The 24750-nt window shown below is 37.1% G+C and overlaps 1 protein-coding gene across 2 annotated transcripts in view; it reads left to right on the top strand.

Moving 5' to 3' along the window:
• The window catches only part of EMCN (endomucin), a 96100-nt gene that overhangs the window by 66509 nt on the left and 4841 nt on the right, over nt 1-24750 (top strand). For both annotated transcript variants that reach the window (XM_037036257.1, XM_037036258.1), the window contains 5 exons: nt 12218-12310; nt 12733-12786; nt 14436-14531; nt 18507-18531; nt 19943-20004. In XM_037036257.1, the coding sequence (XP_036892152.1) occupies nt 12218-12310; nt 12733-12786; nt 14436-14531; nt 18507-18531; nt 19943-20004 (330 nt within the window). The remainder of the gene's footprint in view (nt 1-12217; nt 12311-12732; nt 12787-14435; nt 14532-18506; nt 18532-19942; nt 20005-24750) is intronic.

The raw sequence follows: 24750 nt of genomic DNA, 5'->3' as shown, positions 1-24750 counted from the left end.
CACCCACTTCAAAAACTATTAGTAAGGGTCTAGAAGATGGTGATTGTTTTGTATAGGATCTTTTTCAGAAATCCAAAATCAGTAAGGTAAGAGTATATAAAGTGTAAATTATAAGAAATTATACATACATATGATGTTTAATACTATATACAAACATAAAGAATAGTAGTTGTATGGAAATGATTGATACAGATCTGAAGACATATCCATTCATCCCATTCAATAGTATGCAGTAGATAGCTGTAGTTAACAGCTATCTAAGTGTGAGGTAATATGCTCAATGTCTAAAGCATGTATACAACTTCAGCTGCCCATTGTAACAGATCTGGCAAGACTTCAAATTTAGGATGACACCCTGTTAAATACACAGAATAGTATGTTGCACTAACTGTGGAGTAATCGTGCCCATCACTGAGGCATTCAGTAATATGAAGTCTTCCACTAAGTGTCCCCAAGGGAGACTTGTCAGCATCATAAATAATTACAAAACTCTAGAATTTGTGTAGGTATAAAATGATAGAAAATTTTCAGATAAACTTATGTTAAGATTGGTGGAGGTATAGATTTTTTCTTTTTAGCTGCAGTTATGTTATTCATTATGCATGCGGAAAACAATTTAAGAAGGATGAGGAATGAGTTTATGAAAGAAGTGACCTTCTAGCTGCCAGATTATTCTGCCTACTCATTTTTCTAACTGAGCTCATGAGGGGATGGAAATACCTAGTACAAAGTGATGAAAGGCTATTTACTCCATAGAGATATATATAGACATCATGTGGCATATGGCCATTACAAGTTTAAGCAATGATGAAATTCACTTTTCTTTAGTATTATCATTTTTTCACAGGCTTCTCCTTGTAAATGAACCTCTTTATTTCTTTGATAAGAGAGCTCAGCTCTGAAAAAATGGATATACCATGCCTCCATGAATTAGGAAAGGAATAAACCATTTACCGTTAATTTTTTAGAAAATACAAAAAAACTATATTAGAGTTCTCCAGTAAAACAGAACAAATGGGATAGATAGATAGATAGATAGATTATAGATAGATGAATGGAAAAAAGGAGTAAGGAAGAAAAGAAGAAAGGTAGGAAGAAAGGTAGAAAGGAAGAAAGGAAGAAAAGAAAGAAAGAAACAGATAGATACAGATAGATTTATTATAAGGAATTGGGTCATGCACTACAGAGGCTAAAATGTCCCAAGATCTGCAGTAGACAAGTTGAAAGCCTGGAGACCCAGGAAACTTGGTGGTGTCATTCCCAATGGTACCAGTCTGAAAGTCAGCAGGCTTGGCAATCAAGATGCTCAAATAACTCATAGAGCATGGCAACAGCATAAAGGAAAACATGAAGGTTACACTAAGTGAAAAAAATAAAAATCTACAGGGAACCAACAGTGAAGGAAAGGAAGCCAGAATTCAAGTCAATGATTTGGAACATAAGTCAGAAATAAGCATTCAACCAGAATAGCAAAAAGAAACAATTCAAAAAAAAGAGGATAGTATAAGAAGGCTCTGGGAGGCTTTGGAGAACTCCCCTCAGGGAATTCTCCAAAAGTACCAACATCCAAATCATAGGGGTACCAGAAGGAGACAAAGGAGCAGAAGAAATTGAAAACTTATTTGAAAAAGAATGAAAAAAAAACTTACATAATTTGATGAAGGAAATAGACATACAAGTCCAGAAAGCACACAGAGTCCCAAACAAGTTGGACCTAAAGAGGACCACACGAAGACACCTCATAATTACATTACCTGAGATTAAAGATAAGGAGAGAATCTTAAAAGCAGCAAGAGAAAAGAAGAGTTAACTACAAAGGAGTTCCCATAGACTACCAGCTGATTTCTCAAAAGAAACTTTGCAGGCAAGAAGTATTCAAAGTGATAAAAGCAAGGAGCTACAACCTAGATTACTCTATCCAGTAAAGCTATCATATATCATGGAAGGGCAGATAAAATGCAGCCCAGACAAGGTAAAGCTAAAGGTGAAGCATTGGTTCGTTAACACCAAGCCATTATTACATAAACTATTAAAGGGACTTACTTAAGGGAAAAAAAGATCAAAATTATGAACTTTAAAGATTGTATTTATTTATTTTTAGAGAGGGGAAGGGAGGGAGAAAGAGAGGGAGAGAAACATCAATGTGTGATTGCCTCTTGAGTGCCCCCTACTGAGGATCTGGCCTACAACCCAAGCTTGTGCCCTCACTGGGAATCAAATCACCAACCCTTTGTTTCACAATGCAGTGTTCAATCTACTGAGCCACACCAGCCAGGGTCAAAACTATGAACTTTAAAATGGCAACAAATTCACCACTGTCAACACTGAATCTTAAAAAAAAAAAAAAAACAACAACAACAAAAATCTAAGCAAACAACCAGAACAGGAACAGAAGCATAGACATGGGGATCATTTGGAGGGTTATCAGATGAATGGAGAAAGGAGGAGGAACAGGTACAGGGATATACAAACATAATTGGTAGGTACAAAGTAGACAGGGGGGTATTAAGAACAGTATAGGAAATGGAGAAGCCAAAGAACTTATATGCATGACACATGGACATGAACTAAATTGGGGGGGGGTGTGACAGGTATTGCTGGAGGGAAGGGGGTACCAGGCAGTGATGGCAAAGAAGGAAAATTTGGAACAACTCTAATAGCATAATCAATAAAATATACTTAAAAAATAAAGAAGAGTCAGTATTTCACTTTGAATCAAGAGGCAGAAAAGACTGATGACCCAGCAGAAGGCAGTCAGGCAGGAAGAATTCCTTTGTGGTCAATGGAGGGTCAAATTTTTTTTCTGTTAAAGGCTTCAACCAATTAGGTGAGAACAACCCACGTTGGAGGGGAATCTGCTTTACTAAGTCACTGATTCAGAGGTTAATCACATCCAAACACACACTCACAGATACACTTAGAATAACATTTGGCCAAGTATCTGATCATCCCTTGGCCAAGTCAAGTTGACACATAAAATTAATCATTACAACAATATTCCGGTAGTGACCAGCACAACTTGTGAAGGATCTCATTGTACCTATTTTCTTCACATTCCTTCACTGTATTGTAGAAGCTCTAATGTACTGTAGACATTAATTTTGATGGAAAATCAGAAGCCAGAACAGATATAAAAAGTACTACCCATCCTGACCACTGGCCTTCAAAAAGGAGATACTTTGTCCTATTACATTCACTGTGCTTAACATCCTATGTACTGCCTAGACATTGGTTGCTGATTTCCAGGAATTTATATAACATGAAGTATGATTCATCATATGCATAAGATTGTTCATCTGAGTATTTTAATTTTCAGTGATGTAATTTTGACAGTATTGTTCACTTACGATCTACTCAAGCTGAAAATACACATATACCAAAGCGATACCTAGTGGTGTGTATTTTTTTAACTTGGAAATTTTATGATGCTTGAAAGATTAGTTAAGAATAAAAGAACTCACTTATAGAATGAGAAGTATATCGATATTTATGTGGTAGGGAGGGTCTACCCTACACGTCCGCTTAAAAAATGGTGTAACTCTGGGTGTGGCTAAGTGGTTTCTCCTCTGGTTCTGAGATCCGCTAAATCTCTGAAATGTCCTGCCCTGCCCTTAGTACCTTTCCAGGCCACACTGAAAGGCCACAAAATCTGTCTCAACCTACCAGCATTCACTTTATGAGCCAATGTTTTTCAATGGTATTATCATGGTGCGTGCTCCTCCAATAAACTCTGCAACATGTTTTATTTCAACACATTAAGAATAATTCTCTCTGTCCGCTTGCATCCATCTGCATGGTCCAGTTTGGCCTGTTGAAGGAAGGAGGTGTTCAGTTTGTCTTCAAGGAAAAAATACGTTCTTGACAAGAGCCTAAACTGAAATAGATTATATTCCGTGTAACAAAACTACCAGGCATGGATTTATAACTTATTCCCACTGAAATACAGCAGCTCAGGCAGCACTGCGTGGCTAAGTACACAGAGCTAGAGCCTGCCTTCAAATCTCCACTCCGCTGCCTACTTGCTGTGTGGCCTTCGGCAAGTTAGTTAATCTCTCTAGGTTTCAGTGTCCGATTTGTACAATACAAATATTAATAATACTACAATTGAGTAAGTTAATATTTGTAAAACACTTCGAATAATGTCTGGCACATAGTATCCAGGGCTTGAAGATCAAATCTTTGAAAATATTCTTATGGCCATCATTTGTACTGCTTATATTCATGTTCTCAGAAAGCATGTTGCATGGATGCAGTTCCGTGTTAAAAAGCTTCTTGGTGTTTTCAGGTCACGCTGTTCAAATTGTGACTCTGTGTGTTGGGGGAGGGGTGAGAACATTCTAAACCTTTCAGAATGCTCGGAAAAACACTCACTGGATCATTAATAATGATGCCACTAAGAAGTAAGCTAACTCATTTCAAATGCGTTGGTTACATGAGTAATGGGAAGGAAATACAGAGGGCTTTGAGTCGGACGTGGCTGACAGTCTAGCTCTTCCACCGTCGTCAGATGAGTCACCTTATCTTTGTGAGCCACAGTATCTCTCCTCTGTAACGCACAGGATTAAAATGTTTAAGAATAAGGTAAATTAGCACATATGGAAGTGATTAGCACAGTTCCTCATTCATTCTTTGTATATTTTACACATGTAAATTAATACCTAGTCATATTCAAATCACGAAAGAAAAATACATCCTCCTTCCTCAACATACATTTCCACAGACTTATTTAAAGTAAATGAATCTTTACTCACAGTTTTTGCTGAGTTAGAGGACACTATTACCTCAGTTTAGTCACATTGATGGCCCAGAGTGAAGTAAATGACATTGGAGATAAATGTTTTTCTTCCATTAAGAATAAAACTATGTAAGAAAGGTAAGGTCTGATGAGAGCAGAAATCAGCTCTCATCATGTGAAGGCAAAAACCTTCCCCTTTGATATTTTGCCTATTAAGTAGACAGATATGCCATCACTGGTGCAGATACATTCTAGCTATGACAAAATCTGCATTGAAAAGAACCCTGACAGGCTCCAGAGGGGAGAGGGGAGAGAATCATAGGGGAAAGGGGGATGGACTCACATGAACAAGTATAAAGGACACATGGACAATAACTAAGGTGGGGGGGCGGAAATGGGAGGGAGGTGGGGAGCACTGGGGGGGCAGGGCTGGGAATATAAGACAGAAAACTGTACTTGAACAAGAATTAAATAAAAATAAAAATTAGAAAAAAAACAAAATGCCAAAAAAAAAGAGAAAAGAACCCTGACAATAATCTAAAAATCTTAAAAGACAAAAGAGACTTCAGGGATTACATCAGCACATTCTCAACTCAGAACACAGAATGGTACCAAACGTGCTCACAGCATTTATTGTCTGTAACACTTGTGTGCCATTTATTTTATAATAAACCATTTTCCTCTATGATAGCAAAAGCCTAGAGTAGACCATGCTTTTTTTCCCTGAGAGTCAAGGTGCTCAGAGTCAATTCTTTTGGCAATGTCAGCAACTACATTAACTCTGAGAAGGAACCTGTTTGTTTCTTCAACTTGCATTTGTTCTGATTTCCTATTTCTATTGCATTCATTTTACAATATATATCATTGCTTAAGTTCCTCAAATCCTTCTTGATAAGAGTTAATTTTTAAGTAAGAGCCCATAAACAATAACGGAGTCTCTCCTATTTTGATCCCTGACATACTCTTTAGTTTTATCTCTTTACATCTATCGATTTTGGGCTGTGCTAGAAGTCCTTAATCTCTTGTACTCTGTTGTATTTCCTTCAACATCTACTCTTGGGCCCAGAGTATGTATCTATTCTTTTCCATTATTGCAAAATTACTGTAAAAACTAAAAATGCAGTAATTTTAAATACGTAACAAACCTAATGCTAAGATTGAAAAGGCCGTCTCACTAATACACTTGGCCTTCAACAGCAGTCACCTTTGCTGACAAAAAGTTTATGCATTTAGCAGACTTGTGCAGACCCTTCTTCTGGACACTGTTCTAACATTTGGAAACATTAGTGAGCAAAATAAAGATCCTTGCCCTAAATAATCTTTTTTATTTTGGTATGGCAGAAAAACTGTATTAGTAAATATATTAATTAACTAAACTACATAGTAAGGTAGAAGATGATAAGTGCTGTGAGAAAGAGAAGATGTAGAGCCATTTAGGAAGGAGAGATCATGAGTTCTGGAGAGGTGCAGTTTGCATACCTAAAAAGGTGGTCAGGTAAGCATCCCTGAAAAGATCTGTGTAAATACAAGAAATGAGCAACCCAATAGGTGGGGGAAGAGTATCCGAGTAGACATAGAACTTGAAGAGATGTCTGGTATGTTTAAGAAACTGCACCAAGTACATGGGCAGGGGGCAGGCAGGGGATTGGCTGGGCACATTACCCACGGTTTTGTGGGCTATTGCAAGGACTTTGGCTCTCTCTATAAAAATGAAATGGAAAAATACTGGAGGTTTTAAACAGAAAGGTGACATGATCTGATTCATGTTTCATAAGTATAGCTGTGAGATCTGAGGAGAGACCACCCAGTGAATCAGGAATACCTTTTGCAAATTTTCCAAGAGCCAGATGATAGTAGCTTAGACTGAGATTGTGTAAGGGGAGAAGGCATGAAATACTCAAACTCTGGATAAATGTTGAAGGTGTATTCAATAGATATTCTTGATGATTATGTGTGGGATAGGGTGAAAGAGGTGAGTCAGAATAGTTCTGAGATCTTTGGGCTGGTGGAAGGGACGATTGCCATCAGCTAAGATGAGAGGGCTGTAGGTAAAGAAGAGGTCCAAGTTTGACATGTTGAGTTTGGACTGTTACTATTTTCTGAGTGACCATCTGGACTTACGAAGTTAGATTTTAGGATATAGGTCTGGGCTGGAAATATAAATTTGGCAATCATTGGCATTAGTGTTGTATTTAAACCTTGAAATTGAATTTAGTCACGGAAGAAAGTGTAGTTAGAGATGAGTAAGGACTAAGTCCTGGGACCACCAAAACTGTGAGTCAGAGAGAAAAGGAGGAACCATCCAAAAAGACCAAAAATTAGGCCATAAGGTAGGAAAAAACGAAATAGAATGTGCTTTACCAGCAGCCACATGAAGAAAATATTTTAGGAAGAAGTAAATGATTAGTTTCAAATACTGAGAAGTTCTTTTTAAAAAATGGAACAGAAATCCATCAAATTGCAATTAGAGACTAGTTTCAATTATTTATAAGTAATTCAAAACAATTAATGATCATTCAATTCAATTGGATTTAGCCCCTCATACACATGTACACACATCAATAAAAAGTGTAGAACAACACATAAGGGAAATAAAAATAGAATATGGTCTTACTTTTCGGTGCTCTGGGACATCAAAAAGGTCTCTGTTTTTAAAACTCCCAATGATTTATCTAGTAATTGGTTTACAGCAAGGGCCAAGTATGTACCACTGTCAAACACCAATAGGATAAGCCTGCATACATATTATTATAATAGTCTTGGTTCTGAAGGTCTCTTCATTTCAATGAACTTTGTTCTGAGGGTCTCTACCTCATACAGCCTGCAAGTTCTGGCCTGAAGTTTGCAAATTGGATTTAAATCATGACACAAAATGTCAGCAACTGAATAATCATTCCAGTCACCAAAAGTCAGAGTTCAAGAGCAAACCCAAGTCATCGGAGAGTACCACCCACTTTCTTTTATCTTTCCCCTGACTGTAGAAAAAAAGTATCTGAAAACATGGAGATTTCTTAAGAATCTATTTCATGTATTTTTACACTCAAAATTTTGGAGAAAATTAGACACATGAAATTTGGTTGAAAAGTACAGCTTTCGAGGGGCCTAATCATAATATAGTAACAACATATTATAATATAATACATTAATAAAATATAAGTTAAACTGTATAATTTTATAACATGTATAATATAAAAATATTAGTATGAAGGACTTTTCCAAGCAATTTAAATTATTTTTATTCAGTTAATTTTCACAACACCGTGATGTGGAATTATTGTAATCACCATTTGTAGATGTGGAAACTCAGACAAAAAGAGGTTAAGTGACTTGCCAAAGATTCCACAACAAATAAGTGCAAGAATCAGATTTGAAACCAGGTACTTAGTCTTCAGAATTATGTTCTTAACTATCTATTATACCTCTCTTGTATCTCCTCTGTCAATACTACTTTAGTAGTAATGTAGGATAGCAGAATATCAACAAAATCTGCAGAGATAATTAGCTCTGAACACATTGTGGTTCCCACTCTTAGTCACAGAATGAATCCCATTAGGCTCACAGTTGATGAATTCGGCCAAGACCCATAATTTAATTAATACAACCATGAGTTAATTTCCATTAGTGTAGCATGACCAGTATTTTAAAAAATCAAATAAAAAAATAGAAAACATCAGAAGGCATTACATATAATAGAGGTAAATTGTGTGTGATTATATGTATGTGTTTGTGTGTGTGTGCTAGATTGAGCAATGATTTACTAACTGAAGGCTGAGGTTAAAAGTAAAACAAAAAAAATTAAGTTTTTGTTCAGGGATCCAAGGAATTCTCCTTCTAAGAAAAATTAATTTTATTGCCTACCTATAGAACATTATTGGTAACAGTTGGCACTGGGTCATCAACACATTTTAAATAGGAAAATTGGAGTTTCAGCTGAACCAGACAGATTATACTCAGAACTGTAGCTGCCACTTAACCTGTCTGTGAGAAGATGATAATGTAGGATTCTTGAAAATTAACCCTTGGAAAATTCCAACAAAACTGTCATTGTTTGCAGATGACATGATAGTGTACATGGAAAATCCTATAGACTCTACCAAAAAACTGCTCAAACTAATAAATGAATTTGGCAAAACAGCGGGTTACAAATTCAATATCCAGAAATCAAAGGCATTTTTGTATACCAACAATGAAACAGCAGAAGCAGAAATCAAGAAAAAAATCCCATTCGATATAGCAAAAACAAAAATAAAATATCTGGGAATAAACCTAACCAAGGAGGTAAAAGACCTGTATGCAGAAAACTATACAACACTGAAGAAAGAAATCAAGGAAGACACAAACAAATGGAAACATATACTGTGTTCATGCATTGGAAGAATTAACATCATCAAAATGTCCATACTACCCAAAGCAATTTACAGATTCAGTGCAATACCTGTTAAAGTACCAATGGCATATTTCACAGACATAGAAGAAACACTTCGAAAATTTATATGGAATCATAAAAGACCCCGAATAGCAGCCACAATGTTGAGAAAGAACAAAGTAGGAGGGATCATAATACCTGATATCAAACTGTATTACAAGGCCACTGTAATCAAAACAACCTGGTACTGTTTATAAAAACAGGCACATAGACCAATGGAACAGAACAGAGAGCACAGAAATAAACCCAACTCTCTACAGTCAATTAATATTTGTCAAAGGGGGCAGTAACATAAAATGGGGTAAAAATAGCTTCTCTAACAAATGGTGTCGGGAGAACTGGACAGCTATGTGCAAAAAAATGAAACTTGAGCACCAACTTACATCATACACCAAAATAAATTCAAGGGATAAAAGACTTAAATATAAGCCATGACACCATTAAAGTCCTAGAGGAGAACATTGGCAGGAAAATGTCAGATACTTCACGCAGTAACATTTTTACTGGTATGTCCCCTAGAGCAAGGAATATAAAGGAAAGAATAAACAAATGGGATCTCATCAAAATAAAAAGCTTCTGTGTGGATAAAGAAAACAGTATTAAAAAAAAAAGACAACTAACTGTATGGGAAAACATATTTTCCATTGATACCTCAGACAAAGGTTTAACCTCCAAAATATACAAAGAACTCACATAACTTCACTTTAAGAAGACAAGCAACCCAATTAAAAAATGGGCAAAGGACTTGAATAGACACTTCTCCAAGGAGGATATACAGAGGATCCAGGGACACATGAAAAGATGCTCAATATCGCTAGCTATCAGAGAGATGCAAATTAAAACCACAATGAGATACCACATTACACCAGTCAGAATGGCCATCATAAACAAAGCAATAAACAACAAATGTTGGAGAAGTTGTGGGGAAAAGAGCACTCTAGTCCACTGTTGGTGGGATTGCAGACTGGTACAACCATTATGGAAAACAGTATGGAATTTTCTCAGAAAACTAAAATTGGACCTGCCTTTTGACCCTGCAATTCCAATGCTGGGATTGTATCCTAAGAACCCTAAAACACCAATCCCAAGGAATTTATGCACCCCAATGTTCATAGCAGCACAATTTACAATAGCCAAGAGTTGGAAGCAACCTAGGTGCCCATCAAAAATGAATGGATCAAAAAACTATGGTACGTATACACAATGGAATTCTATGCTGCAGAAAGAAAGAAGGAGCTCCTACATTTTGCAACATCATGGATAGAACTGGAAAGCATTATGCTGAGTGAAATAAGCCAGGTGTTGAAGGACAAATACCATATGATCTCACCTTTAACAGGAAGCTAAACAACAAAACAAACAAGCAAGCAAAATATAACTAAAGATACTGAAATAGAGAACAGGGGGACAGCGACCAGAGGGGCGAGGGGAGGGAATTTCAGGGGAAATAGGGAAGGGATTTAGAGGAACAAATATAAAGGATACATGGACAACAACTAAGAAGGGTGGAAATGGGAGGGAGTCGGGGAGGAAGATGGGATGGGATGGGTATAATAGATAGAACACTGTACTTGAAAAATAATTAAATTTAAAAAAGGAAAAATTCCAGATGGATTAATGCCATTGGTTATTTAATCAACCATCTCATTCTCTATCAAAACAACTGAAAGGTCATTCATCCTTATTAAAACACTTGACACTGAAAAAAGCAACTAAAAATGCCAAGGTCTCAGCTAGATCCCACTCTTTTTTAATATTCCTTTTTGGGCTGGCCTAGTTGCACTAGCCTGGTGCACTTTTCTTTGTTCTTAGGGGCATATATCTAGCTTCCTCCCACATATCTCTTGCATGGAAAGAATGGTACAGACTCTAACCATTATTTTCCCCCCACAGATGTCAAAAATGCATGAGCATGCAGTACTTGCTGGGCTGTGGGTGGCACAGAAGGAAAGATTCAAGACAACCCATAGGCAATATCAATTTCTTTGAGAAAATTATACATGGCCTCAGTACTCCTCAAGGAGCCATAATTATAAGAGATGCCTCTGTAGTTTATCCAGGCTGTCAGCTGTTTTCCTGCACACCCAGTGTGCTCAGAGCTCCACGTGGGGTATGGTGAGAGTGGTGGTCTTCCCATTCCAGGACCTTGCAGTGCAGTGGAGAGACAAGGCAAACAGTTGTGATCAAAAGATATCACTTCATACTAAAAAATAAGAGAATGATTTTTCAAAAATTTTCTAAATACATATTTCATTTTATCCCAAAGTTACAAGAATCAGTACTATATTCTTATAAAACATTTGATTATATATATTTCATGGAAATTTTTTGAGATTTATGGATTTTTGAATAATACATTTTTATTTATTTTTTGTCTCAGTCCTTCTCACCAAAGATGGCAAATGTTGACTTGCACACACAAAAAAATTATAATAAGTTCAATTTACATTTTCCTTGGAAGAAAATATCATGGATAATAGTGGAAACCAAGCAGCAGCTTCTTTAGATAAGACACATAAACTTCCTTCTGTGCCTGCTGAGCTTTAAAGATGAAAATGAAAGAATTTTCTTACTTTTCCCCAATCCTTTTAACCGTAGCCTCTACTGCAATTTTTCTCTTCAACCATTAAGAAACACTATGGAAATGAAGAGAAATGAAGTCATGTGTATTTATGTTCACTTTAAGGATGGGTGATGGGAAAAGATCACTATCACCCAAAGTTATTGTGTCTGAAATGTGATTAATGCTTTTGCATAGATTTTCATCCCAGAAGAACCTCGTGCAGCTGGTGATACAGACTATAGCCTAAGATAAGAGATGTGCCCAAGTTTTCTGGGCAGTTCTTGAGAACATAATACTGATACCCAGGTTTTGTGATTCTAAATTTGATCCTCATTACATGAGTAATAGAAGAACTTAGGATTTAATGTACAATTATATGTATCCTATTATTCAATAAGGAACAGTTTTTAAGAGATGCAGTGTTTGAATCCGCAAAGAAATGCAATAAGAAGAGTTGATACTATAATCTGACATTTCTGATTTTTTTCTACAGTTAGCACTCCACAACCAGATGCCTCAACTTCTGAAACTAGTATATCACCCTTAGTATCAACAACAATTCCAGAAAACATCTCAGCATCTCAAGGTACGAATACTGTGTGCATGACTAGAAACTCGCTTTGTTTAACTCCTTCTCACCAAGAAAACCCTATCATTTTTTAGAAAACAAGCTTTATTAACTTATAATTGATATTAAAAAATGCACATCTACAAAAGGAGAGACACAAGGACATTGTTGGAGGTGACATACCCTATTACTTCATTGTGGTGATGGTGTCATGGATGTATGTCCCGGCTCATCAAATTGTATACATTAACTCCCTATCAGTCTTGATTTGCAAAACAGAGTTCTTTCAGAATGAGATCAAATGTACTTATTTGAAGTACCATATTTATAGACCACAGAGGCTTACTTCAATGAGGGGTTATGCGGGAAGGAGGGGAGGATTGTGAAGATTGGCACACATTACCTGAAAGTAATTTATTTTTTCTTTCTTAAAATAATAGGCACTCAGAATGCAAAAAATGCAAGTCCTTCTTCGACCAACCCATCTCGTTCCAGTGAGTAACATTCATGACAATAGATATGTGGAATATTTGAATGTTACCAGTAAGGGAAGGGGTTGGATTATAGGTAGACTTTTACCAGCTTTCCTGAACCTGCAATCCCATTATAATCCCATCTAACTGCCACTTGCTTTGAGAATTTCCTCAAAGAACTTTGAGAAAATTCTTTGAGCAAATTTCCTCAAGAATTTTGAGAGTCTGGTTTTAATGAGCACAGCTTTGAGATTATTTTCTTCCCTTAGTGCTAAGCAATTACCACCAAATTTCAAGGTGAATTCATAAGACCAATCTCAGATAAGCCAAAGTGCACAGAGCTCTCCATAAAAATGAATTGCTCACCTCCACAAAACTTTCCCTTTATGTTAAAAATGGCCTTTTAATAAATGTTCCATTTTAGCAAAAACAGATGTATGTCATATAACATACAAGGTGGGGCAAAGCCAGTTTACAGTTGCTCATATGGACAAGAGTACAATAGCTGATCAATCATAGTACAAGAATAAACTGTGTTTCAGGTGCTCGCAACTGTAAACCTCCTTCTGCCCCACCCTGTATGTGTGTATGCTGGGACTAGGAGAATATTCATTAATTTCCCTGGAAATTTAGAGTAAGGTGAATACATATGAAGCTGGAATTCTAAAACATTATTTTAGGTTTGGGTAAAGCCATTCCATTCAATAGGGTGGCTTTGCCTTTACTGACCTGCTGACTCACATCCCCATCTGGGGAGATGTCACTCAAGGTCTCATATGAACCCAGAAGAATTTACTTGAGACAAATATTTAATAACAATGGAAGAATAAACCACCCTACAAATGACTCGGATAACCACTTTCATTCCCTGATAAACACAATGAATGCATAAGCAAGAAGATAAGAACACCTAACTGAATGCTAACAATAATTTCTATGTCTCTAGTTATATCGCTAAGACAGTGTTCTCCTTTCATCACTGTCATTTTAACCTGGGAAATGACTGCCAGAAAAGAAGGCAGAATCTTTAAAAAAAGTAAAACCCTCCTCTTAATAAAAGGAGGAAACACCATAATCACCCATATTTATATTTATATATATGTGCACATCTTTCTTGAACCATGTCGTTCATGTTTAGAAATATGCACTGTGATATATAATTATATTCACTTATGTTATTTTATGCCTTTTCTAGTTCTAAGATATTATTATGGAAAGATATTTGTGAGTATTTTAGAAAGCCAGCTTTATAACTAAAGCAGACCCAGTGTAGGCTAGGTATGTTGTTTTTGTCCAATAACTTCACTATAAAGTAATAATATAAAGCAGTAACGAATATAATGTGTGGATGCAGAGCTGACTCTAGGTCCAGAGAACATCCTCTGCCTCTTATTTCCCATATCTTCTCTCCTCTGGTCTCTAGGAAAGTAGGGAAAGAAAGGTTTGAAATTTTACTTCAGAAAGGCTACAAGACTGACATCAAGTGGATACGTCAGAAATGACAACTAAGGCAAAACCCATGAATCAGATACATTTTCTTTGCTTGAAATACAGTATTTTAAATAGAATGATGTTTAAAAAAGAAAGTATGCATGCTTTTGCTCAGTTCGTAAGCTATTTATCATGAAATTCAATTCCACACTAACTGACAATGTCTCCAATATTTTTAGGTATTATTTTGCCGGTGGTTATTGCTTTGATTGTACTAACACTTTCAGTCTTTGCTCTGGTGGGCTTGTACCGAATGTGCAGGAAGACAGACCCAGGTGGGTAACAGTGTTCTGTTTCATTTTGGTTTCCTGAGAGGAGAATACACACGCTATATCAAAACTTTAATTTAAACTCTTAAGGGGAGAGAGGAATTATAGAAAGAAATAAAATTGAGCCACATTGCTCGATCACAAAAATAGTGGGGAAGGGACAGAGAAATCCGTGATAACTACCAGTGGCAGATATTCTCAGATGGGGGCAGATACTTTTCAATGAAATAGCTCCAGCTTTGTGGGTGTTTGGGGGAATGTGGTATTAAAGACCACAAAAAATGCATGCTTTTTTGTAGTGAACATTTGTTTTCATCATTGTTTTTCTTTTTGTTTTCCATGGAATAGAGGGTAAAGAAAAGTCTTGCTAAGAATCTAGTTCAGGGGCCTATAATATCAAGAAGAACGTTCTGGATTTAGTCCCTCCCCTGGGAGGCACAGCTTCCATCCGATGAAAGTGTCTTCCACGACAGTGTGTTCTGCTCATCCAACTGGTTCCTCAGAATGGAACATTATTGCAAATTTTAGTGGAATTCTTGTTTGAAATTCTTTATTATCTTTCTTAACGTCTCTTTTCCTTTTCTTCAAAATGACACTGCTCCCTCTTAAACATCCCCACTCTTTTTTTCTTCTTGTTATTTCATCTTCTCCCTGCCTCTTAAATACTTCTAGTTCCTATAATGTAATTATATTTTTATTCTTTTTACACAGATGTTTTATTTTAATACTGATTTAGATTAACTGAAACACTGCAAAGATAGTTACACAGAATTCCTGTATACCTTATAGCTGTTATTCTCATTAATAATGTGACATATTTATCACAACTAACTAACTAATACCCAGTCGATACATTATTATTAACTAAGGTTCCTACTTTGTCAGCTTTCTTCCAATCTTTGTTGTCTTTTTTCTGTTCCAGGAAGTGGAGGTTTTTATTTATCGCTTCACCTGAATTGACCTCCAGTTCCCATCACTCACAATTCCCTCTGTTACCTTAAGTGTCAATCAGTCGTTCTGCCCAGACCCCTGCCCTGCAGTGTTATGTATACATGCCTTGGTCCACACTAAGTATTTCTCCCAGAATGTCCAGCTTGCCATTTAACTTTCAGACCGTGCCCAATCTCCAGCTTCTCTGTTAGCATCTAGGTCAAACACCAGTTCAACCGATCTTTTTATAACATGCCATCTCGTTAAGCAGAATGGAGGGTTCTCACTTTAAATGCTATGGAGTTTTATAATATTCATCATGCTCTAGCAGAGTTACTTTTCTGTGTGCCTGTTCCCCCTTAGTCTTTTCCAGGTACTATAACAAAAATAGCATAGAATGGGTGGCTTAAACAACAAACTTTTATTTGTTACAGTTTGGGAGGCTGAGAGATCCAATTGAGGTGCCAGATTGGGTGTCTGGTGAGGGTCCTCTTCCTGGTTTATAGGTGGCTACCTTATCACAGTGTCCTCACATAGTAGAAGGAACAAGAGCGTTCTCTGTGGTCCTTTTTATAGTTGCTCAGTCCTTGAGGACTCAGTCCTCATGACCTAATCAAGTTCCAAAGGCCCAACATCCTAATACCATGTTGGGCATGGACATTTAACATAAGCATTTTAGGGGAACACAAACATTCAGTCCATAACACCAGGCAGCCTCTCCAGCCACACACCATGTAGAATTCACCCTGCATTATGGATAATATATAGTGGAACCTACTATATACTTGATGAGTTGAATTTTTAAGTTATCAGTAAACTAGAACCTTGTCTTTCCTCACCTCAATTCTAAATATTGCATTAACAGAACTCTACCTAAGTTTGAAAAACTATTAAAAAGTAAAAATCCATTTTTATAAGATATATAAGCCACATTATTCTTTGTTTACCCCATGGAGAGTGTGTCCCCAGGATGCTAATGAATGCTTCTCCTGAGGCCAGTCCTGAACCAGGCACTGCATGGCTGGATTGGTGCAAGAGCATGACAATGTAAGGGAAGTTATGAGCAAAAAGAAATAAAGAAAAAAACAAGTAGTGTTCATTTCAGCCCTTGGTGGAAAGTAATAAGAAAACAAATCAATGACTCTCCCTTGAGAAGTTAGTGAATAAACTTCTTAATAATGTCTAAAATATGGTTTTTTACTGAGTTTCCAGAAGGGAAATATCATTTTTATAAATCAATTTAATTTCTCTAAGTTTCTAAACCACCAATATTATCTTTTATGAGAAATCAACCATTCAAGTTGAAGTCTATGGAGTACATAGGAAAAGTAAAAACTTAATGTGCTAGACCATTTGTAAAATTACCCTTTATTGAAAACTGCCTTGCAGAGGAAGATTTGCAAATAAGTTATCTGAAAAGTTTACATTTGCTATTAAACAGGACTCTATGAATGAATTAATCATTCAGGAAGAAATGTATAAAATTCGTTCTACCGTGGAAAATGAAATAAAATTTTTACCACTATGGAGAGTTATTCTGAAGACATATAATACTTTATAACAAACTTTGGCAATTGCACAATTACCCAAATCTATTTGGTTATCATTAACTTTGTTTGCCAAACAGAATTTGTAGCATTGTTATCATTAAATTAGCACCATTAAACACCCACAGCAATCATTCTTCAATATGTTGGTGAGACTCATTAAGTTCAGAAAATTAGTAAACCTACTCTGCTCACTGGAAGACAACATGAATCAGATTGACTATGAAACTGAGCTTATCTGGATAATGTTGACTATAGTCTGAGCTCTAGCCAAAATAAGAACCACATATAGTCTGTTGGTGTGCATCTATCTGGTAAAATAAACCCACGTTACAGTGTTCCAAGGAAAAAATCTTAAAACAGGCATACAAAAAATACCAACTCGTGTTGGAACAGGGTTATGAGCATCACAGGTGATATCCTATAGAGCACTTACAATAGGAATTCTAAAATGCTGTTAAAACCCTACTGATGGTGGAGAAGACAAAATTCAATATAAGTGGTGACCAGCACATGATCACATGAACTAAATCCTGGGGATTAAGGGTCATGGTGATGTGCGTTAGCCAAGATGAAGTAGAAGTAGCCAAAATATTAGTGGAAACCAAGGTCTTTATAAAACAATGATGCTCAGAGGCAGGAGAATTATATTTAAAGGGCTTTATATATCCAACGACAAGAGCTAGATTAAAGAAGGAAAGAGGAGAGGGCAACTAAGGAGCAGTGAAATAAAACCACAACAAACTTGGAAACAAAACAAAGGAGACCTTAAGTGATTACATATTTTACCTAAGCTATTGCCCACAGTTAATGCAAAGTTTTACCACCATGGCTTCTGGAGGCCAAGTTCTTATGCAGAACAAATCACCTGAGTTCTGACTCTAAGCCCGGGTTGGTTTCTGCCAGACCCCAGGGAGCAGCCTGGCAAAGCCTACAAAATATTAGTCGCCCTTAGTTGCCTCAGTGACATATTGCAGGGCACATTTGAGAGATCGAATTAGTATGATTCGAATGCAATTAGAAGCAATATTGACATTGTAGTTCACCACAAATACAGTGATTTGTGTCCCCAGAAAGAGTAATGTGTAAAGAAATGTCAGAAATTCAATTCTCTGATATAAAAGGGTAATTCAGTACTTTGAGGAGAGTGTTTTCCAGAAATATGAAAATAAAGAGACAGTTTCTGGTGTTTGTGGAATGTGTCATAACATCACCATGTGAAGCTACAGGATGAACGTCAGCACAAAAACTGAGTTCAGTGGGGTTGCCCTGGCTGGGACTACCCCATGAACCTGTTAGCCACAATCCTGAGGAACGAGTGGTAATTGTATGAGTATCTGAGAAGCTGATCAATAAGGCAGGGAGTGGAGAGAACAAAAAAGGTTAAAACTGGCTTTAGAAGTACCTTTGCATAACAAAGGGCAGGGTTTAAGGTTTGTTTTTGTTTTTGTTTTTTGTAGCCAAGCTTCTTCCTACTCTAGTAACGATTCTCTCCTCTCCTTAGGCACACCAGACAATGGAAATGACCAGTAAGTAAGGCTATATCACTTTTTTTTTTTCTGGAAGCTCTGCTGGTATCATTTACAGAGGAAAAATATTGATCTTCTACTTATACTTTTCGGGTTTTTTTTTAAGAATTTGTATAGAAAGTATTGTAAATAGAGTTGGACTATTTGTCAGAGCTCTCTCTTTTCAACAGGGAAATTCCAACAACTAAAAGAGCATTGTTCTTAAGTTCGAATAAAGCATTAAAGTGGAAAATCAAAAATAAAATATAAAAACAGAGGAAGGAATATAACTACAAGAATAAATACCATAGAAAACATACCTAGAATTTTACAATAGTTTTCCCAGGGAATTTTTTAGTGCATTTCTCACAGCTAGGGAGAAACATGGCTGCCCGTCGAGACAGTTCTGAGTGGCTTTATTGATGGTAGAGTGTGTTCTGTGTTGACTTTTTAAAAACAAGAGAAACAGTTGTTACCAGTCCAGCCAGCTGGTGCAATCAAGGTGCTGCGAAGAGACAAACTGTCAAAAAACAGTTCCGTGGTTTGTAATGTCAAAAAACATTTCTGTGGTTTCCTTTGTTGACTTGAATTTGTACCCTGCCTTTATGTAGGTGTTTTTGCATGTTTATCAGACTATGAACTTTTGAAATAAAATCACCTACCCTTCTTAATTAGAAATAAAGGCTTTTGAGATGTCCAGGGAAAGGAGCAGCAGTTTGAAACTGTTTAGAATCTGAGAGAGGACAGGTGAGAACTCAGTTAAAATAGTTCAGACCCTATACTACAGAATCCAGGGCCACATCAGAAGGTACACCCCTGGCCCTGGCTGGTGTAGCTCAATGGATTGAGCGTGGGCCTGCGAACCACACGGTCGCAGTTCGATTCCCAGTTAGGGCACATGCCTGGGTTGCAGGCCAGTTCCCAGCAGGGGACTCATGAGAGGCAACCATACATTGATATTTCTCTCTTCTCCTTCCCTTCCTCTCTAAAGATAAATAAATAAATTCTAAAAAAAACCCCTGCTAACTTGAAATTAATAAATCTTAAAAAAAAAGAAGGTACACCCCTGGAACTCAGCAGTAGCCCCCAAAGTCCGGAAGCATTTCTATATCTCCCCTTTCATAACTCAGGACTGGAGTCATACCATATAGACCTTGTGACAAGTGTTCCCCATGATCCATCTGGATGTTCCATTTATCAGATGATCATTGCTGTATCAGAGTGACGGCAATTTATTGGCTTGATCCAGAAGTGGAAAATGCTATAAAAGTATGTGAATTTGTGTGTGAAACACAGGTTTTGCCATAGAAACACATCAAACACATGTGCTTGTGCATCTTTTTCATCCCGTATAGATCGTGTTTACTTTCTATCACAGACAATGTGATGCTAATTACTGTGGTGCTAATTTCATGGTTTCTGTTCCAAACAGACCTCAGTCTGATAAAGAGAGTGTGAAGCTTCTCACCGTGAAGACGATTTCTCATGAGTCTGGTAAGCTCCCAAATTGTTGATTAGATGAAAAATGTTTATTTCAAAATCTGACTTGGATTTTGTTTGTGTTAAAACATAACTGAAAAGTATAACTTCTTTCGAAATAGCCAGTTAGTAATTCCCACTAATACCAAATTTTTCTATAAAGAAAAGACAATCCCAAATGTAATTTTTGGTAAAATTATCACATTATCTTGCTTTTAGAAGTTGCTTTTTATAATGTGTAGATGTGTTCTAAAGTAGGGGTGGTAACGAGGGGCATTTTTCACTCCTTAGTAGGGGTAAAAAGAACATTGCATGTGCTACAGGGTTTTTGTTATCGCTGTTATTTTGTTTCATTTTTGGTAATGGCTGTGTGTAGCCCACAGGATCCAGGATTTTTGTCAGTTAAAATGTAAATCATGTTTTGTATAAATTTCATGTGATTTTAATTGAGTTTCCCCATGAAGACAAAACACAGTTTCCTGTTGATAAAATTTGCATTTCATCTTCCTTTTTCTTAGGTTTCAATTTCGCTTGATTTGAAATGCAAAGGTTTTTTTCAAAATATAAATATGATTTCTATGAGTTATATTGTATCAACAGCAATAATAAGTGAGATTCTACATTGCTTTAAAATTAAAAGGCACAGATTATTTTCTCGCTTTGAGTAGACTGCATACTTAAAACATCAATATTACAAAACAGATAATTAAGAAGTAATTATTAATTTTACCAAAAATCCATGTGGCTCTAGTTTAAATACCAAGTTACATTAATGTATTTACAATATTCAGTTCTCCCAATTTTATCAATGCAAAATAGTCTGAGAATACAGATGTTATGTAAAGTGTGAATTATAGAATAAATAACATTATGAATATGTAGCAATTTTTAAAGATTTTATTTAATTTTAGAGAGAGGGGAAGGGAGGAAGAGATGGAGAGAAACATCATTGTATGGTTGCCTTCTGCGCATCCCCTGCTGGGGACCTGGCCCACAACCCAGGCCTGTGCCCTGACTGGGAATTGAACCAGTGGCCCTTTGGTTCTCAGGCTGGCACTCAATCCACTGAGCCACACCAGCCAGGGCAGCAGATTTTTTTTTTGTAAAACAAAAAGTTATATTTTCTCACCTCAAGAGCAAGATATGAAAGGCTGCATTAAATTTTAGTCAGAAAATTCTAACTAGAACAAACTACAAGCTGTGCAAAGGGGAGGAAAATGGGAGACACCTGGAATAGTGTCAAAATAAAAGAAGAGAGAGACAATAGAAGAAGTGAAAGTGTCAGCACCCAAAACCTGCAGACATGCCCAAACCCCTCACATGAGCCACTCTCTTAAGAGACACTGTCTTCATTCATGTATCTCTTCCACTCTTTAATGTACCTGGTTCCTTTATTCCTACATTGTTCTCTCAGAGGTAACTATCTGAATGCGCAGAGGAGTAAACTTCATTCATGAAATCACTGGAAACTACTCACAAGGTTTCCTTGGCTATTCACCTGGTGCCACTAAGTAGCCAGGCCTATTCTACCAGGTCGGGGAAAAGCAGCCTAAATGTGAACTAGTCCTGAGTAAGTTCAAGCAGAATCCTGAGCGTAACTATCCCACTTGTCAAGAAGAGTTCTCAGAATCTGCCCATGACTTGCAAGCAGGCACCATAACAATCTCCTGCACTTTCCTTTACTCCTGTGGGAATTTAACCTAACTTCGCAGCCTCAGGGCTCTTCAGGTTCGGGTGGGTGTGCTAACCTGTGCTTGGATGAAGCCTCCACGTAGGAGCCCCTGAGAAGAGGGGGCTGGGATCCAGACCATCTACCGCACCATCCTTTTCTGCCAGGGGAAAGACAACTGACACCTGAATTGAGGCCTCTGGGGGAGAAAACTCAGAAGAACCTCCTGTGACTTGATGACAAATGTAATATCTGACTCTTCTTTAAGGCCCAGGGAGAATGCTGGACAAGCTGATACCTCTCGCTTATAGAGTAACTGCAGTGGGACAGACTGTGGCAGGACAGTCAAGACCCTCAGCTCTCCAAGCTCCATTTTCTTCATAGGGAGGCCCATTTATCATGGAAATAATGAGATCTGTTCTCTGGTACTTCTATTTCTTCCAATCCCTGCTTAGAACGCACGCCTCGTTTAATACAATAACCTCTTAATGGTCAACCCAGCTGATTGCCATGGGAAATGTTTGGTCAGAGGACAAGACTGAACTGGTGATTTAGAGTCAGTTTCCACAGCCTAGAGTTAATAATCTAAAACCTAATGATCTCCAAATGCTCTTTGTGCTGCCACAGTTTCATCGAAATCTGGTCCCTGAAAACACTCACAAATCTCTTTCCACTGCATTTCAAACTTATTCAGACATGCTTTCTTTATAGACTAATGTTCACTACACTCAACAGAAGTTACATTGTAATTACCTTTACTTAATATCTTTAACCAATAGTGATATCTTTCCTAAAATATAACTAAAATAAAATCTGAAATGATTAGGTTTGATCTAAGTTCACAGATTTAGCCCAATTTTCCCCTAACTCTTGTATAGATTTTTAAAGAAATTTTAAAAATACAGAAAATCCTTTGATAGAACAAATACCTGACTATCCATCACTCAGAATTGGTAAGTGATGCATTTTATGCTGTGTACTTCTAAGAAACACAGTGGGCACTAATGCGCCTAAGTGGTAACACAATGGAATTTGAGCTTCTGTGACCATACTAGTTCACTGGATTGGTCAGTATTTCAATTTATAAACTTATAAATTGAATAACTCTAGCTATTTCAATTTATAACTCTAGTCTTATATCTGAAAATAAGTTGTGTCATTTTAGAGGTCAGAAAATCATGTTTCCAAGGAAACAGCCCTGCAGCCACCTACCTTCAAAGGAAATGCCAGTGGGTGCTAAATTGTCTGGGTTTCTAGAAGCCTCTGTGAACCATGGTTATTGCTGATAAGACAGTTCCTTGCCTTCAAGCCTCCTCAGACCAGCCATGGTGTTCATCTTTCCAAACCCCTGCTTCTTTGAAGTATGTTCTCTCTCCAGCAGCATCTTCTGCTGAAAATATTAGCATGTACATGTTCAAAATTTGATTACTTAAATTAGGAGGGTTTTTTTTAAGTAAAAGAGAAAGCCTACTAGAGTATAATAAGAACATGCTTTTAGGAAAAAATGAACACCAAACATGAGACACCACACAGCTTCAGTAAGAAATCGGGCCGAGTTAAACTCAGCCATGGCAAACTGCAGGGTATGCATGTGAGACAATGCACGCTAAATGTGATTTCCACTGACATCATATCTGAGAATGTTAAACACCTTATTTCATTTGTAATATTAAAGGCAATAAGAATTATGGAGAAACTGCTTAAATTAGTTTAAAAAAAGTACATGACTCCACGGAAAAAAAGAAAATATAGCACCTTTGAATTTAGTTTCACAACATTGCTTAAATTTAAAACATTTGGAAGAAGAAAAAGCAGATCCGAATTCATTATAATATTGCTCTGCTTAGAAAACTCTGATAGGTATCTTGTTAGCTCAGATTCATTCCAAACACTTTAGCGTGTCTGCTAGGCCGGCCACGGTGTACCAAACTCCCCTGGCTCCCTTTTGAACCACTTAACAGGGCACACTCCCGAAATGTCCTTCATCCCCTGCCCTGTCCCTCTTGATGCAGTCAAGGTCTTCTGAATGAGGAGATGGTGTCTTGGTCTCCCTCCCCTCCCAGCCTAAATTATGGTAATTACCCATTGTCATTGTATTATTAACAGGCACACTTGTATTTGCTTGTTTATATTTACAAGTAAAAGTTTATCAACAACAAGAAATGAGCCAAAGTGTAAAGATCAACAAGAAGATCAGTAGATTTATAAAGCCATATTCAGCTTCTGCCTTCTCAGTCCTTCAGTAGTTGTCTCATCTGTGTGCATTGTCACTAAGTCATCCTCAGCTCCCCCAGCTGTACATGGGCTTTCCCTCCTCTTACTGATACTCTAGCAAATCAACATACATTACCATGTTGGAATATCTCTTTATTGCTTAAACTCCCATTTTAATATTTGACCACATTACACATGACGGAGGATAGAAAAATGCAAAGTACAAAAAAATTAAAAATTTTCAAGAAACACAACCTTGTTGCAATCACTGTTGATGTTTGGAGTATTTTAGTCCATTTGCTCTTTCTAGGTACATGTGTTCCATTTGTTTTTACCATTCATGACATTATTCTCACTGTTATTGGAATCAGATTGCTGTTGAATCTTTTTCACATTCTTTATTCCCAATTAGAGAGTCCTTGAAGGAACAGGTTAAGAATTGTAATGAGTTTCCTATCATTTGTTTCACATGACTTCTGGAAGACAGTAGGTGTTCAGTAAATGTTTATTTGGTTTACTTGTCATTCCTGTACTTCATATCCACAGCTCCCAGGTGGGGCTGTGCCTTTAGTGGGCAAAGATCTGTTCTGGGCTTGGGGCTGTGAGGGCCATCGCTCCGGGCCTGGCATTCTCAGAGCGTGGGACCCAAGGAAAGCCCTCCGAGCAAGCCCAGTTTGTGCTCCTCATAGGTGTCTGGCCTGTTTATTACTTCCATGACCAGGCAGGTAACAGGTGACATCAACGACATCCCCAAAAGACAGATTCCCTATATGGTAGATAAAACCTAGAGCAAAATGATGACATTTATTCTCAAAGCTGGAAATTTTAATCCATGTTGTTTTTGTATAGTGTGACTGGTGTTGAAACTTGAATCTACC

This window comes from Sturnira hondurensis, unplaced genomic scaffold (assembly GCF_014824575.4).
Source record: "Sturnira hondurensis isolate 20B ecotype Veracruz unplaced genomic scaffold, ASM1482457v3 Scaffold0022707, whole genome shotgun sequence".
NCBI classification, from domain to species: Eukaryota; Metazoa; Chordata; class Mammalia; order Chiroptera; family Phyllostomidae; genus Sturnira; species Sturnira hondurensis.
The sequence above is the reverse complement of the archived record's forward strand: the minus strand, read 5'-3'. Positions and strand labels throughout refer to the sequence as shown.